The sequence below is a fragment of the Dromiciops gliroides genome, chromosome 3 (assembly GCF_019393635.1).
Source record: "Dromiciops gliroides isolate mDroGli1 chromosome 3, mDroGli1.pri, whole genome shotgun sequence".
Lineage (NCBI taxonomy): Eukaryota > Metazoa > Chordata > Mammalia > Microbiotheria > Microbiotheriidae > Dromiciops > Dromiciops gliroides.
Window position 1 is genome coordinate 5,304,953 of NC_057863.1, and position 16,929 is coordinate 5,321,881.

At 38.2% G+C, this 16,929-nt stretch overlaps 1 protein-coding gene and 1 pseudogene across 4 annotated transcripts in view; one reads left to right on the forward strand and one right to left on the reverse strand.

Moving 5' to 3' along the window:
* Positions 1-16,929, forward strand: part of FGF12 (fibroblast growth factor 12) — a 591,423-nt gene that overhangs the window by 558,359 nt on the left and 16,135 nt on the right. For all 4 annotated transcript variants that reach the window (XM_043992660.1, XM_043992659.1, XM_043992658.1 and 1 more), the window contains one exon: positions 13,523-13,721. In XM_043992660.1, the coding sequence (XP_043848595.1) occupies positions 13,523-13,721 (199 nt within the window). The remainder of the gene's footprint in view (positions 1-13,522; positions 13,722-16,929) is intronic.
* On the reverse strand, positions 16,420-16,921 carry LOC122746744 (annotated as a pseudogene).

Consider the following 16,929-nt stretch of genomic DNA (forward strand, 5'->3'; position numbering starts at 1 on the left):
GTTGGAATAGATCTGAATAGCCTCTAGTCAGTCAAAACAACACCTGTGGGAGAAGAGGAAACCATCTGACACATTATGCCTGGCAAGTGTTCAACCTTGTTGTTTGTTCTTCATTCTCCAAGGAGACCATGACATCAGGGTGATGTCATGACTTGCAGTGAATTGGATTTAAGTGAGGGAGGGCTGTGCCCAGAATCATACAGCTAGTAAATGTCTGAGGTAAGATTTGAACTCAGGTCCTCCCAACATCAGGGCCAGTGCTCTATCTACTGTACCACATCTCCTGAAAGATAATGAAGGACACAAATTTCTCTACTTATCAAAGTATCTTCATCCATTCTGGTTTACTTCTCAAGTTGTAGAGTTTTTGTGGTCCTTGTGTTTCCATTTCAATGTGCCTCTTTTTTTTTTTTTTTTTGGTCAACTTTCACTCACTGCTTTAGTTCTATTGTGTCAGGCCATAAAATGAGAACAAAATTGCTGTCCTTTAAATACTTGAAACCAGCTCTCTTGTTTTTCCCAACCCTTCTCATTTTGAACTGTAAAGGGCTAAAATTCTAGCTATGCTATCTAAAATGAGTGGTCGCCAATAAATTATAAGCTTTAGCATGAGTATTTAAGTGTTTAAGTATTTATTAAAGAGCATTAGGATCAAAGAGAATGGTAAAAATCTAACTATTTCTAAGAGACCCCATCATCCGACCCACCATGGTAAGGTCAGGAACCAAAAGAACCACTTCCTACTTCATGTCCTCCCCCCAGAAATGGGAGGCTCCTCAAGTTGATTGGCTGGTAGCCTTGATAGACAGTACCCATGCGCAAAGGTCACTTCCTGAAGCCAAGGACCTTGACCGCATGGCTTGCCCTTAGAGGCCTTCTCCTCATGGCGGAGTTTTTCCACTATAAGTCTCCTGCAGGTGGCATCATTCCAATCATTACAGAATATTAATGTTTCTATTCACTCACCACATGCTATTGGGTCCTGAACTTCAAATTCCTCACCCTCCCTGTTGTCCCTCTCTGTGCATCCTCCAGCATGCCAAGTTCATTTGACAATGTAAGATGTCTCCTGCAATAGCTTTTGTTAGGCTGCCACATGACATGTTTGACTTCTATCAGCTTTGCCACTCACTAAACTCCCAGAACTTTGTCAAACAAACTGCTCCATAACTGTGACTCCTTAATTTTGTACACGAGAAATAAAGCATTTTAAAACAGGTGCACAGCTTTACATTTACAATATTTTGCGCTTTGCTTTAGCCTTCCAACATAGTTCTAAATCCTTTCTATGTCTGTTATTAAGTATGTTAGCCATTGCTCCCCCTATACTTTGCGTGATTAAATAATTGACATACTTTTTCTCCACCTTTCTTTAAACATCTCTTAGTGTCAATCAGCATTTACTATATGGATAATTTAAGTGATAGAAACAAAAATACATGCATACATTCATACATACATATAGAAGTACATGTATATAATAAATGTTTAGTGTACTAAATATAACAGATGACATATATTTGGGTTTCTACAATGTTTGGATAGGAACACATTATATTTAACTGAGCAAGGCAAATTTAACATTAAGTTATTCTGACATATGTAGAACATGCATTGTATGTAACTCAAGAAAATCTATGTCTATCCATGCATCTATCATCTATCATTTATCTATCTTTTATTTATCTTCTAGCTAGCTAGCTAGCTAGCTAGCTATCATCTTCCATCATTTCAGCAAATGAAATTCCTTTAGGATTCTGCTCACTCTATTACTTAAGAACTTACTTTTTTTTCTTCTGTAATTTTCTTGCTGGCCATCTTCTCTTGATTCTGTCTTTTAACAACCTACTCCTTTTCATGCTTGGTAAGTCTGCTACTGGTTATTCATCTGGGTTTCATCTCTCTTACTTCTTAGTCCAATAATTAAAATGACAACACCAAGCATGATCTTTTTTTGTAGGAAAAAAAAAAAGGAAATGAGAACACCCTCCATCTGATATTTTTTGATCCTGTAAGAAGAGACATAAAAGGATGGGGGCTGAGGTCCAGGCCCACTGTTTTCCAATAACTCCCACTTTTAGGGCAGTTTTGGTCATTTCCTTGACTGCTCATGCTTCTTCAGCACCTCAGACAAAATATGCTCATTATTTCTAAGCCAAGGTAGCATCAGTTATGCACCCAATTGTTTCTGGGCAGTCTATGGACTAGCTCAAACATATCCCACATATAGGACCTTGGAGAAAGGCAAGAAGGTGGCCAATCTCCCATTTCATGCATGTCAATCAGCAGTCACTGTCTATTCTAAAGTCTTGCTCTTTAGATTCTTTGCAGAGGGAGGTAGCAATGCAGCCATGATTTCTACAACCCAAAGTGTCTCCCTCTATTTCTTTCCAAACTGTGTAGAAGATTATTACAGACTACAGGGCTGGAGTGCTTGGTGTGCTGATGCAGCTTTTTTGCTGATAGACAGTAAGCCTTAAGGGGGGCCATTGGGAGCTGGGGCATTTGCCTTTTCCTAACAGTTTGTATCTTCACAGTTTCTGAGGAAGTTTATAAGCTTTTCTCTCTTTGTCTTCTTCATACTTTATCACTGACCTTTGTGATAGGATGCTGGCTCCGTGCATCCTGGCTGCTCCTTCTAATGGTCCATCCTTTTAATTTCACTTAATGTACCTTCCTGTCCATGATGCTCACTTCCTTGAACATTCCAGGGAGTCCTCAAAATAGTGCTTAAATCCCTGAATACTGAATCATTTCCCAGGGAGATCATATGGAAATAATAGTGTTACATTCAACTTCATGTGACAAAAAGGAGGGTGAACAGTTTCTGGAATTTGTTTCCCTAAATGACAATGTGATCCTCAATACAGCCTAAGGACTTGGATTCAAGTTCTGCCTGCGATGGATGCTGGTATTGGGACATCTGACAGGCAGAGCTCTAAGACTAAGTGGCACAAAAGGGACCAACCTGCCTTGGTAGAGGCAGGACCCACATTCAGAAGGTTCCATGAGAATGAAATCCGAGCTCTAGTCCTACAAATTGTAGAGGCCTAATGTTTCAGGCTGTAAGCCCCTCAGGAGTGGGCACTGTCTGGCTTATTATTAATTGTATTCTCAACACTTAACACAGTGCCTGGCATGTCAGAAGTGCTTGCTACATGTTTATTGGATTGGATTAAATAATGCACATCTATATCTCTGCTACACACTAAGTACATGGGCACACACACAAACACACGCATAAATGGTCAAACATGCACACATACACATACACACACACTGCATTCTGTTTTTCCCCACTCACAGCTGGTTAAATTAGAAGCCTTACTGGTAAACCCATGGACAACTCTTTAAAGGTATAGACATCAAATGACTCAAAGGAAAGAAAGGAACATATCTGTGCACAGTCAAGGATATGTATGGAGCCCCTGTGCTATGGAGGGTTTGTATGATGCAGTGAAGAGAGAGTGTCAGTACCAGAGGATGAGCTGGACATGTCTTGAGGGAGGGATTAAGAACAGATGCAAACCAGAAGATTTAGGATTGTTCAATGAAACACAGACATAAATGCTTGATCAGAGAAGATACAGACCAAATGCTGATGGGGCAGTATATCTATCCAGAAGAGGATGTCCTGGCTGCAGAGCTGAGCAATACTTGTGGCAGTAGTGATGAATGATTATACCTCTACATTTTACAGGGGACAGAACTGAGGAAGTTGGAAGAATGAAAGAAACTTGCCTGAGGCCTCCCAGACAAGTTTTAGTAGAGACAGGATCATAAAGCCTCAATTCATAAGGAAATTAGTGGGAAATGTGCCATTCTGACCTTGTGCCTTCAGACATGGACATCCGGGATGGGAAAAGTGTTTCTGTTTGTCATGGAGACTGATTATCAAGGACCTGGGTTGTTCAGAACATGTTTAGTTCATTCATTTCAGAGAAAAGGAGGAGCTGGAACTGAAGCTGTTGGAATATCAGTGTTGCATTGTTTGGTGACATCTTAGGGGTTGGTGATTCCCACAGTGACACACATTGAAAACCTCCTGTAACAAAAAGATGAAAATGATTTGAGAAAAAATTATCTAGAACCAAGCACCACTCCCCAGCCACCCCCCCCCAAATACCTTGGCTTATCCTTGGATATAATAAAGTGCATCTTTGGGTTCTTGCTCTAAGCCATTGTTAATAGATAAGATCTTAAACAAGTCACACTCCAGTGGTGCAGTCTTTGAGAAGCTTGCTTCACCTGCACAACTTGAGGTAGTAGCAGTAGAGTATTGTAGCAGTTGCAGTGATTAAATCAAGTATATTCCAAATGGTAAAATGTTCAGTTCCTGCTTCAGGAATCTACTACAATTTTACAAACAACAATGACAAAGTACTTCTGAACTCTGAATCATTAGTCTGGTATTTCTATTTATCTTCTCTAGGGAGATGATTCCCAAGTCTTCATATCTGTCTGTCTGTCTGTCTGTCTGTCTGTTCTGTCTGTCTATTTGCAATCCAACTCTTTCTATTGATTTCTATTCCCATGCCACCAACTCCCTATTGGATATTTTGAACTGGATTTCCCATAGACATCTCAAACCCAATCTATCCAAAACATAACATGTTCTCCTCCAACGCTTTTTGTTTCCTGAATTCTATTACTCGTGAGAGTAACACTATTCTTGTAGTCACCCAAACTGGCAACCTTTCACCACACTTGAGCATTCCCTTCCTCGCTACACATAGAGTCAGTTACCAGAACTTTAAATTCTGTTTTCCATACCATCTCACTTGTATTTCTTTTTTTTGTTCATGCACACAGTTCCCACCCTAGGTCAGGCCCCAATGAGTTCTCACCTGCACTATTGAAGTGGCCTTCTGAGGGGGAGGGCATGTCTGCTGCCTCAAGTTGTTCTCCACTTCAGGTCATCCCACAATCAGATGGCAAAATGATTATCCTAAGGCCTAGGTCTGACCCGTCAATCAGGCGCACTGGCTATCACTTCCAGGATAAAGTCTTGGTTTGGAATTGAAAGCTCTTCCCAATGGATCTTTCTTCTACTTTTCTAGTTTTCTTCAATTATATTCCCTTCTGTGCTTCCTTTGGTCCAGCCACACTGGCTCACTTACTATGCATTGCATACGGCCCTCCATGCTTTTGTGCCAGCTTCTCCCCCATGGTTCTAATGCTCCCACAACTGTGTCTGCCTCTTAAAATCTCTGGCTCCCTTTGAAATTTCACTGAAGTACTATCTTCTAAAGGAGATCTTCGTTAACTCCTCATAGATGCTAAGGCTAGTCCTCCCACCAAGATTACCTCCCATCTTTTTTGTGTAAATCACGTTTGTGCCTGATTATTTACATGCTATATCCCTGTCAGATAGGGGTAGAATAAGTTTTGCTTTTCTCTTGTATCTCAAGAGTTTAACACAGGAGCTGACCCACAGTAAATATATATAAAGATAAATACCTAATGATCAATTTAGTGCTTGGCTGATTGAGTTGTTGGAGTCAAGAAAGATTTTCATAAGCATGGTGAAAACCATAGTTTAGGTTTTTATTATCCCTTGCTTGGATGAGTGCAGAAGCCTCTTGGCCTGGGAGCCATTGGTGTCTTCCCTCTGCAATCCATCTTTCACACAACTGCCCAATTGGAAATGCTAAAATACAGGTCTGACCTTATCTCTCCCCTCTGCAAGTAGTTTTGTTGCCTTATAAAGGAGTATATAAACTCCTCCATTTGGCAGTTTTAACCCTTCACAATCTGCATTCAGTCCTTGAGTATTTTAGAAATCGATCAGTACCTATGTGGTAAAACTATGTTTTGTTTGTGTTACAAAGAAAGATATTGTCACCGTTCATAATGACATTACATAGGAAATATCTTCATCTCCTTTCTCTAGTCGCTTTTATGGAAAGTTTATTCTCCATACTTGGAATGCCCCTCATCATCAACAATGCCTCAAAAAAATCCTAAATTCCTTCAAACCTTGGCTTAACTGTCACACCCTAAATGAGTTATTTCCTTATTTTCCTAGCTAATGCTATTACCTTCAAATAGCTTGAATTTAATTGATTTATATATGTGTATGTTTTCTTCAATAGAATATATTCTCCTTGAGGGCAGGCACTATTTCTTTTTTGCTTGTTTGTTTTTTAATTCTCAGTGCCTAGCACAGAACCGAAAAGCTAGTATAGACTCAAAAATGCATGGATTTTCTGTCAGGGAAACTTGTGAAAGCACTACTGTAGCTTTCTCATGTAGTCATCACAGGAGTACTCGATATGTATGTAGGAAATTCTCTAAAGATTTTATTGAGACAAGAAAGAAGCTTGTGGGTTGGTAGCTTTATCAGCATGATTACCTTTTTGTGGCATAAAATTATTCTCTTTTCCTATTTGTTCTATGTCTCCCATATTAAATATTAAAAATATATATTTTACAGTAGCTTATTTCAACACACTATTACCTCTCACATAGATATCTTCTTTGTGAGCTTGTTCTGGTCTAGGTCTTCTTCCTGTCTTTGTCTTCCTTAGTATTTATTCTAATTTTTCATGTAACTAATTTTGTTCTGATGTTTTAATATATGAATGGGATAATTCCATCTCCATGTAAAAATGGAAAGAAAAGAATGAAAAAGCAAGGGCCTCTTCATGATCAAGCTTAGTCTGTTGGGTGCCATTTGCCTGTGGCATTTTTTCATACTTGTCATAATAAGGACAAATATGCTATGATATTATTTAAGATGATAGTATAGAAGTCCACTCATAAAATAGGTATTGCAATAATTATATCTTTTCTGTGTGTGTATGTGTGCTAGCCGTCTTCCCTCTTTCCTCTCCCTCTGTTCACATAGAGAATCATATCCTTACCTGTGAGTGCTTTGCACAGAGGAATATAAATGTTGTTCTCTGAAGCCTCACAAGATATCTTGGGGTGTAAGGACTAGACTTATTTTTAAAGTACAATGCCTTAAGAACAAATCACTCTGGCTCTCATTGATTGGCTAGCAATGAGTCCCATCCCAAGTCCCAGGTGCACATTGTTTTGCCTCTGAGTGAGTGTAAATAGCAATTGGACCCATTTGACCAGACACACTGATGGTCTTCCCCTCCCAGAGTGATTTTTTCCCAGTTTTTTGGGCTATGTAAAAGAGGCCTTTTTTGGTTCATTTCTTATCTCGCCTTAATCACGAAATGGATGTTGCCTCAGACAAAGTGAGCCATGGGAAAGACCATAGCTTAAAAAAGCCAAGGGTTCCCACTATATCCAGGGCCATCTCTAATCATCCTGATCTTTATCTTTTCACTGGACCCAGATGGCTTCAGAGAAGAGAATGAGGCTGGTGTCTTTGTACAATGCTGCCTCCCTGAAATCCAACTCACATGAAAGTCAAGATTTCCCCTTCTCAATGGCATGGTGCTCTTCAAAGACCAAGAACAAGCAACAACAGCAGCTAAAGATCAACAGTGAACACTCTATCCACGCAAGTTTTTCAGTCATATATCCAAAGGTTGTATGACATAAGCGTTGGACATAAATGAATGACTGAACAACAATAAAAACAATTCAAAAGTTAAAATTATGAAGGTTGGCCCATTGCAGTGAATTCTATCATGGAAATAAGATTGTCAAGAATTTTAACACTTTCAGTCATGAATTCAATATTGTCAACAGAGTAGCCAAGTACCACAAATGGCATACTATAATCTAAGATAATTTTTGTGCATATTTTTGTGGGCTTAGGTTTTCACATCTTGTTTTGGGTATGACCCCAGTAATTCAAGGGGATGCCCACACTCTTATATCCAAAACACAAAGTAAAAAAGTAAAACCATGTCTGTGATAGTTTCAGGAGAAAGAGAGAGAGAGAGACAGAGAGAGAGAAAGGCAGTGGACTATAATTCATTAATTGTGGTTTTCCCCTCATATGATAAGTCTAAAGAGATTTAGACCAATCACTTTCTGATGTCTTTCTTCCTATTTACTCATGTTCAACATTCCATTTCTAGCTAGGCAACATAGTGGATTAAGCACTGGCATTGGATTCAGGAGTACCCAAGTTCAAATCAGTCCTCAAGACACTTGACACTTACTAGCTGTGTGATCCTGGGCAAGTCACTTAGCCCTTATTGCCCCATGGGAAAAAAAAATTCCATTTTGTTTCTTCATGCTTCAAATATACTCCTGTCTCACCTTTCCATGAAGAAATATTAATTTCATTTTTGATAAACAGTCTCCCATCTGTTAGAGCCTTACCACTTCTAATAAGTTGCAATATATGTATGTATATATAGAGAGAAAGAGATTTGTTATATTATATATATATATGTATGTGCATGTGTATACATGGGTATATATATGTGTATACACATACATACATACACACATACATGGATACATATATGATATAACTTATTAGGGATGGTAATACACACACATGCCTCTAGAGAGGTCTAGAGCTAAACTTTTAATTCAGTGTTTTCATATAGCACATGAATTTTCTTCTACACAAACAAGATAATTTTATTTATATATTACTTATGGAAGAAGAAGAAGAAGAAGATGTTATTCCATGGATTGAGTGTCTGAGGATGAGGGACTGGTCTTTGGAAAGAGTAACTTTAGGACTCTTGCACAGATTATTCATTGTCTTCACTGAAGCCATGTTATTGGAAAAACAAATATTAAGAGGGATAGGAAATGTATCTGGAATTTCTTTGGCATGGGAAACATTTAGATGAGGAAACTACTTTTCTTATATTGCTTGGCACTTTCCATACAACATAGAATTTTAGAATGCTCTCTCGAGCAATGAGAACTTAGGTCATTTGTCCAGAGTCACAAAGCCATTGTGAGAAATAAAATTTGGACCCAGGTCTTTCTGACTCTAAGAGCAGTTTACTATACACTACAACCTATTGCCTCCCATTGATGATGGTGATGACAATGACAACACTGATTATAAATTAATGGATGGGGCAGCTAGCTGGCACAGTGGATAGAGCAGCAGGCCTGGATTCAGGAGGACCTGAGTTAAAATCTGGTCTCAGACACTTAACACTTACTAGCTGTGTGACCCTGGGCAAGTCACTTAACTCCAATTGCCTCACCAAAAAAAAACCCAACAACAACAAAAAAAAGAAAACAAACAAACAAAAAAACCCACCCATAAATTAATGGAGACTACCAGAGATTCCAGGACTGGACTTCAAAGAAATCCAATAAAAAAAAAACTTATTTTATGCTATTGATTCCCCCTATCTTCCCAGTATATGCTAGAGAAAACTAGGCTATCCATCCCATTGCATTACTTTTGGCTCAATGAATGCCTCCATCTATACACATCTATTTAACTCTTATTCGGAAAATGCTTTGTGTAACTGTAGAATGGTTCTTTTGGAGACATGTGATAATTCCCATCTTTGCTGAAAAATCTAAATGAAACGTTTTTGAGCATTGTGCTGAAAGAGCATGTGGATAGAACTATAATGGGCACACATTAAAGGGGAGGCCAAAAAATACAGGCAGAGGCTGGACAACTACTGGTCTGATATGTTTGTTATGAGGCTCCTTTGGTGTGTGGGTCAGACTATTTGCTTTGAAGTTCCCTTCTAAGTTTCAGATTCTGTAGTTATTTGACATACATGCTTAGGCAATGACCTAAATGATATAGTGTAGATTATGTATCTAACCCTGATACATGTCTATACCACATGGAATTTTAAAAGTTTCTTAAACTAACACAGATTAAGTTTTTTTTTTTTTTTCATAGATCTTCTGGAAGGAAGGGATTAGGAGATCTAGGACCTTTTTGTAATTAGTTGTGTGATTAAGTCACTTCATTTCTCCAGACTTGGATTTCATCATCAGAAGAGGTCTTTTGACCAGTTGCTCTCACTAGTATCTTTCAAATCTCAGTCTGTGCCCACTGTTTAATAGCTGACTGATCCACAAGCTCCCTTCATATAACAGATGGAGATCAAAGATCTCCATTGGAAGTGATTTCCCTCAGGATCTTTGATGTTATCATGACTAATGGAAATATCACTTTCACATCCTATGAAAATTATATGGGGCTTCAAGATATTCATAATTTCCTCTTCATCAATGCCATCTTTTTTTTAATTGGGTGAGAGCAGCATAGATGTAATAGTTACTATAGTGCAAAGAAAGGATTCAGGGCTAGTATATCTGTAGCTGGCATCGGGTCGGGGGAAGGTATGACTAAACTTCTTGCTCTGTTGTCTTCTTTTTTTTTATGTCTGTTGTCTTCTTGAAGCAGAAATAAGTAAAATAGTTGGAAGAAACCTCAGTTATCACCTCATCCAACCCATATATGGCCAAACATGCTCCCTAGGAAATCCTGACAAGCAGTTTTTAGTCTTTGCTCCAAGATTTCAGTGCTCATTCTGAAGTTCATTCTGTATTAGTTAATTCCACTATGGTATGAATGTGTAAGGAATATATATATACACACACACACACACACACACATATATATATACATATACATATATATATACATATATACGTAGATATGTAGATATGTATGTATATATATATATACACACATTCTTCTTTTAGCATTAAGTTTAAATTTGCACCCTAAAACAGCTAGCTTAACTCATGTTGACCTTGAATTTCACTAAAACATACATATTTATAGACACTAATCTACCTAGACACTTGGAACTCTGAGACCATCTCAACTCAACTTTGCGTAATTCAAATACAAGGATATTTGAATTTGAAAAACAGATGTGAATTGTATCTATGTGAGAAGCCAAAAGCATCCAAATGAACCACCCTCACTGTTAATGAACAGTAAATGCCACCAGGTGTTTGATTTTTTAAGTGAACTATTTTAACTTTAAATTCTCATGTTTCCAAAATTATTAAATTATAACAAGAGCAGAAGTCCAAAATAGTATCCTTATTTACGTCAACCCAATATTTCATTTGGTCTAAGTTCTTTCTTTCTTTTTTTTTTTAGTGAGGCAAATGCGGTTAAGTGACTTGCCCAGGGTCACACAGCTAGTAAGTGTTAAGTGTCTGAGGCCGAATTTGAACTCAGGTACTCCTGACTCCAGGGCCGGTGCTCTATCCACTGTGCAATCTAGCTGCCCCTAAGTTCTTTTTAACAAAAAAAATTGGTCTTAGTTACAATGAGAAGTGAGAGATGGTTATTGAAGAATTTACCCTCCAATAGATGAGAAAAAGGTCATTTAATGCAGTTATATCCATTGAAAATTGAAGTTAGGATGGTTTTACTGATTTTTTTTTGTAATCAGTTTATTTTTCTGGTTTTCCAGTCTATTTGACTGATGTCAACAACAATCCAAAAAAGAAAAACAAATCTCTTGTCCCATCTCTATTCTTATTCATTTCTTTCATCTTACTTTTGTTTTGGCTAATGACTTTAAAAAGTGGAGAGGACCTTTATCTAGGTTATTTTTTATTTCAAGAAAACTTGCTGCTATTGTACCTCTGGGATTCACTGGTAAATGATCAAGTTTTTTTCTAAATGGAAGGAACAAAACAATTAGCAGAGAAAGAACCAGCTGAGAGGGAGGATTTGGGGTAATCTGTTACTGATTTTTAGTCATCAGTAATTTTAAGTACGCACAGAAATTCACTAGTCACGAGACATGGGTATGTTCTTTCAAACATGGAGTCTTATGTGTGATAACCAATGCCTTAAGGGGATTACAAAGAGCATAGGATTGTACCATATCAAAACACCTGTCATAGGTGTTGATGATCACTATTCCCTTTTTTTTAGTTGAATTAAGGTGGGTTTATTTTGTCTTTTCCCCAAAAATCTTTTCTGTTTTAACTTCAGGAAAACAGAGACACAGACATACACACACACACACACACACACACACACACACACTCACATGACTTCTTTATAAAATATCTATGATTCATTTTGTCAGTTTGTTTTTGTTTGTTTTCATCATAAAGGCAACACAGATATCTTATTTTGTTACTGAGGCAGCCAAGGGTAAATTTCGATCTTCCTTTCTCCCAGGCTGCACTGCTACCATAACGTACCCCATTTTCATTTGTGTGCTTGAAACAGTTGGTTTGTATTAGCTTTTTTTTTTTTTTTTTTTTTTTTTTTTTTAGTGAGGCAGTTGGGGGTTAAGTGACTTGCCCAGGGTCACACAGCTAGTAAGTATTAAGTGTCTGAGGCCGGATTTGAACTCAGGTACACCTGAATCCAGGGCTGGTGCTCTATCCACTGCGCCACCTAGCTGCCCCTGTATTAGCTTTTAAAATTTCTCCATTCCCAGTAAGGCTTTGGAGGAGGATTTTGTTGTACTATGGCAGCTACAAGAACTAATGCTATCTGAGACCATGTTAAGAGATGCCAAGAATTATCTAAGACTAGGAAGATAATAGTGACATTGGAATTGGCCATGGTCAGGACACATTTGGAATTTCGTGTTCAGTTCTGGGCACCAATTTTAGGTAGGAAACTTATAATATAGACAAAATCTTGGGGGGCAAATAGGAGAGAATAGAGATTTGATATCATTTCGTAATGGAATTGGATATAGATGAGAGGGATCTTTAATCTCAAAAAGATAAGGCATTGGGGAAATATGATTGCTAGCTTTCAGATACTTTGAGAACATTGAACTGAAATGAAATCCAGTCTTCTTGGCTCAAAAACAAACAAACTAGCAGCAGTGGGTGGAAGTTTGTCAAGAGAAAGATTTAGGTTTGATGTAAGGACTAATTTCTTAAAATTTAAAGCTGTCCTAAAGTATAGTAGTGTGCTTTGGGGAGTAAGAAGTCTTCCATCACTGGTGGGTCTGAAGTAAAAGCTAGATGACTACTCGAAGTTTGATCATGTAGGAGATTCTTTTTCAAGCATTGGTTAAACTAGATAGCCTCTGAGTACCCTCCAAGCTCTTCAGTTTCTCTGATTCCATTCCAGAAATTCAACTTCATAAGTGTATTGTCTGCCATGTTCAAGAAACTGGACAAAATTAATTCAGGAAATTGTTCACATTAAAAAAAAAAAGGAAGAACACACAATATTCTAAACACTTTTTACTGGCCTGGCAGTTTCTGTTTTACCTTAAATATTTCATCACATGGTGATGCATTATGTTTGTCTGTATTTTCTTGTGCCCAAGGCAAACCAAATTGTTTTTGCCATTTGTAATGTGCCAAGGATCCTCTGACAAGGATACTTGTCATTACTTAAGTAAATAAGTCACTAGTTTGAGAATTGCAAGGTAAATATGATTCAGCCTACTTTATTTGTCAGCCATGGGAGTTATCAGGACATGTGTTTTTGACTAAAATTCCAGCTTGAGGAGAAGGCTTTCCAGTCTAAAAGCTCTTGATATTCATTGTGAGTTTGATATGGCTCACTGTGTTTGCGACTGCTCAATCCATTTTGATTTGTCCTTCCCAGGGAAAGTCTTTCTGCAATGTCAAACTGAAGTAACTGCTGATTAATTCCTTCCTTTCTTATTTTTTTGTCTCCACTTTCTTTTCCCTACAGGATGTTTTCACACCTGAGTGCAAATTTAAGGAGTCTGTCTTTGAAAACTACTACGTTATCTATTCTTCTACACTTTACCGGCAGCAGGAATCAGGACGAGCCTGGTTTCTGGGACTCAATAAAGAAGGTCAAATTATGAAAGGAAACAGAGTGAAAAAAACCAAACCCTCATCACACTTTGTTCCTAAACCCATTGAAGGTAAGGGAACCCTCCACCTTTTTCTACTGGTAATGTGGCTGTTGTTATTGTTAACTTTTCATTAAAAAAAAAAATTACTCTTCATTCCAGAGAGGGTTGCCATCCCCTAGGTCAGGGGTTCTTAAACTTTTTCCACTCACATCCACTTTTCACCTGAGAAATTTTTATGCAACCTTGGGTATTTAGGTATATAAAATAGGTATACAGAATCATTTACTATTACCAATTTTTCGTAACACCCACATCCAGTTAGATGACTTCATATGGGGTCACAACCCATAGTTTCAGAAGCTAGGCCATAGGTTACTAAGTCAGCTGTGGGTTAGCATTAGAATTAGCATTAATGCTATCAGAAACCCTAGGTCTGAATTCAGATTCTGCTATTTGCTGCTTCTCTGATTGTAAACAAAGTGTTTCCTCTTGCTTTCTCCATTTGTAAAATGAAGGAGTTGGTCTAGAGATATTTCCAACTATAAAATCATGAATTTCTGATCCTTTGACCAATCCTCTTATTGCTGGAGTTGGTGCTTCCTCTACTATCCCCTGTCCAAATTAAAAAAAAAATATGGGTCATTCCTATTGCAGAGCCTTTGGAATATTCTCAGATGATCTAACTCATCACAAAATGTAAGAGAAAGTGGAGAAGTAGCACAGAATTGGAAGTTCCTGATAATTCTTTTCTATAGATGAACATTAAACCTTTTAAATTGGATTGTCTCCTTTTTTTTTCTACCAGATGATATGCTGTTCTCAGCTAGTTCCATATTTACTCTCAGACAAGAATCTTTGAATTCTTATCAAAGAAACTGATGACTTTCAGGGAAAACCTGACACATTTCCTAGAAATGTATTCATTTTCCTTTGCACTTTTTGAGAAAGAAGTGGAGCATAACTGGTTTGGAAAATTCTTCTTTTTTTCTAACTTCCACAAAGATTTTCTAGCCTACAAACCTAATTTTCCTTGCTCACTAAAAACTAGTTTTTGGTTATCTGATTGTGCATTAGTATACATTTCCACAGAAGCAATACTTCTATTATCTGGCGACCTGCATTTTTTTTTTTATTATTAAAATTGTCTTGTGTTCTGAAACCAAATCAAATTAGCATTGGCATTAGGGACATTCTTTTCATGTTTCAAGTATTTCCAATTCAAGCAAAGGATCTATGAATCCTGACATCCAGAGCGGGAAGAGACTTGATTGGATATTTAACCCAACCCCTTCACTTAGGATATATAAAGAAAATGTAGTCTCTAAAAAATAAAGTAACCCATGCAACAGTAAGAAGCCAAAGAACAGAAGGAGCTCATTCCCAGTTTCTCTGATTCTCCAATCCAATTATACCATTAGATTCAACATTTCTCCAAGAGAAAATGGCATAAGACGTCAAGTATATGCATGACTCAATAATCAAATACAGTTCATTTTGAATCATTCTGGTCTCACTTCCTTTTCCCTGGAACTGAATTAGCAAATCCAAGCTTCCAAGTTTACCTATGTAGGTAGAAGATGATTAGGAGTCCGAAAAGACTTTATGGATATAAGCCTATGAAGTTCTGGGCTTGAATACTGAAACAGATAGCTGTGTGATTTTGGTGAGTTACTTAAATTTGTAGGGCCTCAGTACCCTCACCTGCAAAATGTAAAGAGTAATATACCTATTTAAAGGGTTGTTGTGAGGATATAATGAGGTCATATCTACAAAATGCCTCTCAAACCTACAAAGGGCTATGGAAATGTGAGTTTTATAATGATGATGAACAGAAGAAATATGGTGAATACATATGGTTCCTCAATCTGGGAAGCCACAGAGATGCCTGAGGTCACAGTGACCATATATTTTATAAATAAGCATATCTGCCTAAACACAAGCAAACTTCTAATTTGTCTCTTCAATGCAACTTGGGTCATGTTGAATTCAAAGTTCTCTTGGACCACCAGATTCAAGGCAAGTCTGCCAGCATTACTGATCACCTGGTTTTGTAGCAGGTACCCTGATCAATACTAAGGATTCCAAGGAAGGCAAACCAAACCACCCTCCCCCCTTCAGAAAAATGGATCCTGCCATTGAGGAGTTCACAGTCTGATGGTAGATATGTCAAATGAGAGATAGGTAGCCAATAGGAGAATAGAAAGATGGGGAGAACTTTGGGCTATATGTATAAAGTGAGAAGTCACAGAAATGGTCATTGAAGCAACTAGAGGATGTGAGACTGACATCAGAGAGACCATGTATGTATTCAAAGACACAGTCTAAACAGATATCCATATTTGGAGAGGAAGAGAAAATATTAGGTGCCTTAATGAAACCAACCAATCAGAGATTTTTTTTTCCTAATAAACATTTTTTATTTAAAGTTTTAAGTTCCAAATTCTATTGCTCCCTTCCTCCCTCCCTTTTCCCTTCCCTGAGGTGGTACTAATCAGAGATTCTTTTTTTTCCCCTGGGAATAGGGTTTATTAAAGAACATGAGAGAATGTAGAAGGTGTCAGAGTAGGCTCAAAAGTCATCAAAATAGAATCATCAGGGGCGGCTAGGTGGCGCAGTGGATAAAGCACCGGCCCTGGATTCAGGAGTTCCTGAGTTCAAATCCGACCTCAGACACTTGCCACTTACTAGCTGTATGACTCTGGGCAAGTCACATAACCCCATTGCCCCGTAAAACAAAACAAAACAAAACAAAACAAAAATAGAATCATCATTGAGGAGTGATGCTATCTTTTACCCAGTGAAGGTATGGGAGGTTCCCCTATTGCATAGACAATGCAATGACTTCAACCACTTCATATGGATGAACAGAATGAATAAATTCTGTCAAGGATGGTGACAAGGCAGTTTGAGGCTTTATCATCATAATCACCTCATTGTCTTTCTCAATCTTTCCTTTCTATTCATAGACAGATGTAATCTGAGGTACCAAATTGACACAAGCAGCCAGTCGCTTCTCCACCACAGACCTGGCAATAGTCTTGGCGATCTTGTCATTGGAGCAGGTGACAAAGATGACTGAGACGGAGCCAGCGATGTAATACGAGCCACTGGGGGCCAGGGCTTTGGCTGGCTGTGTGGCCATGGAGAAGGCTCATGGGAGCAGCCATAGGTAGGGGTTAGGTGGAGAGCAGAGAGTGTTTCTACAGGAAGGCCAGGAACAAAGCAGCCATTCCGCAGAGCCAAACCTGAGGGCCCTGCCCCACCAACATGCAGCCTC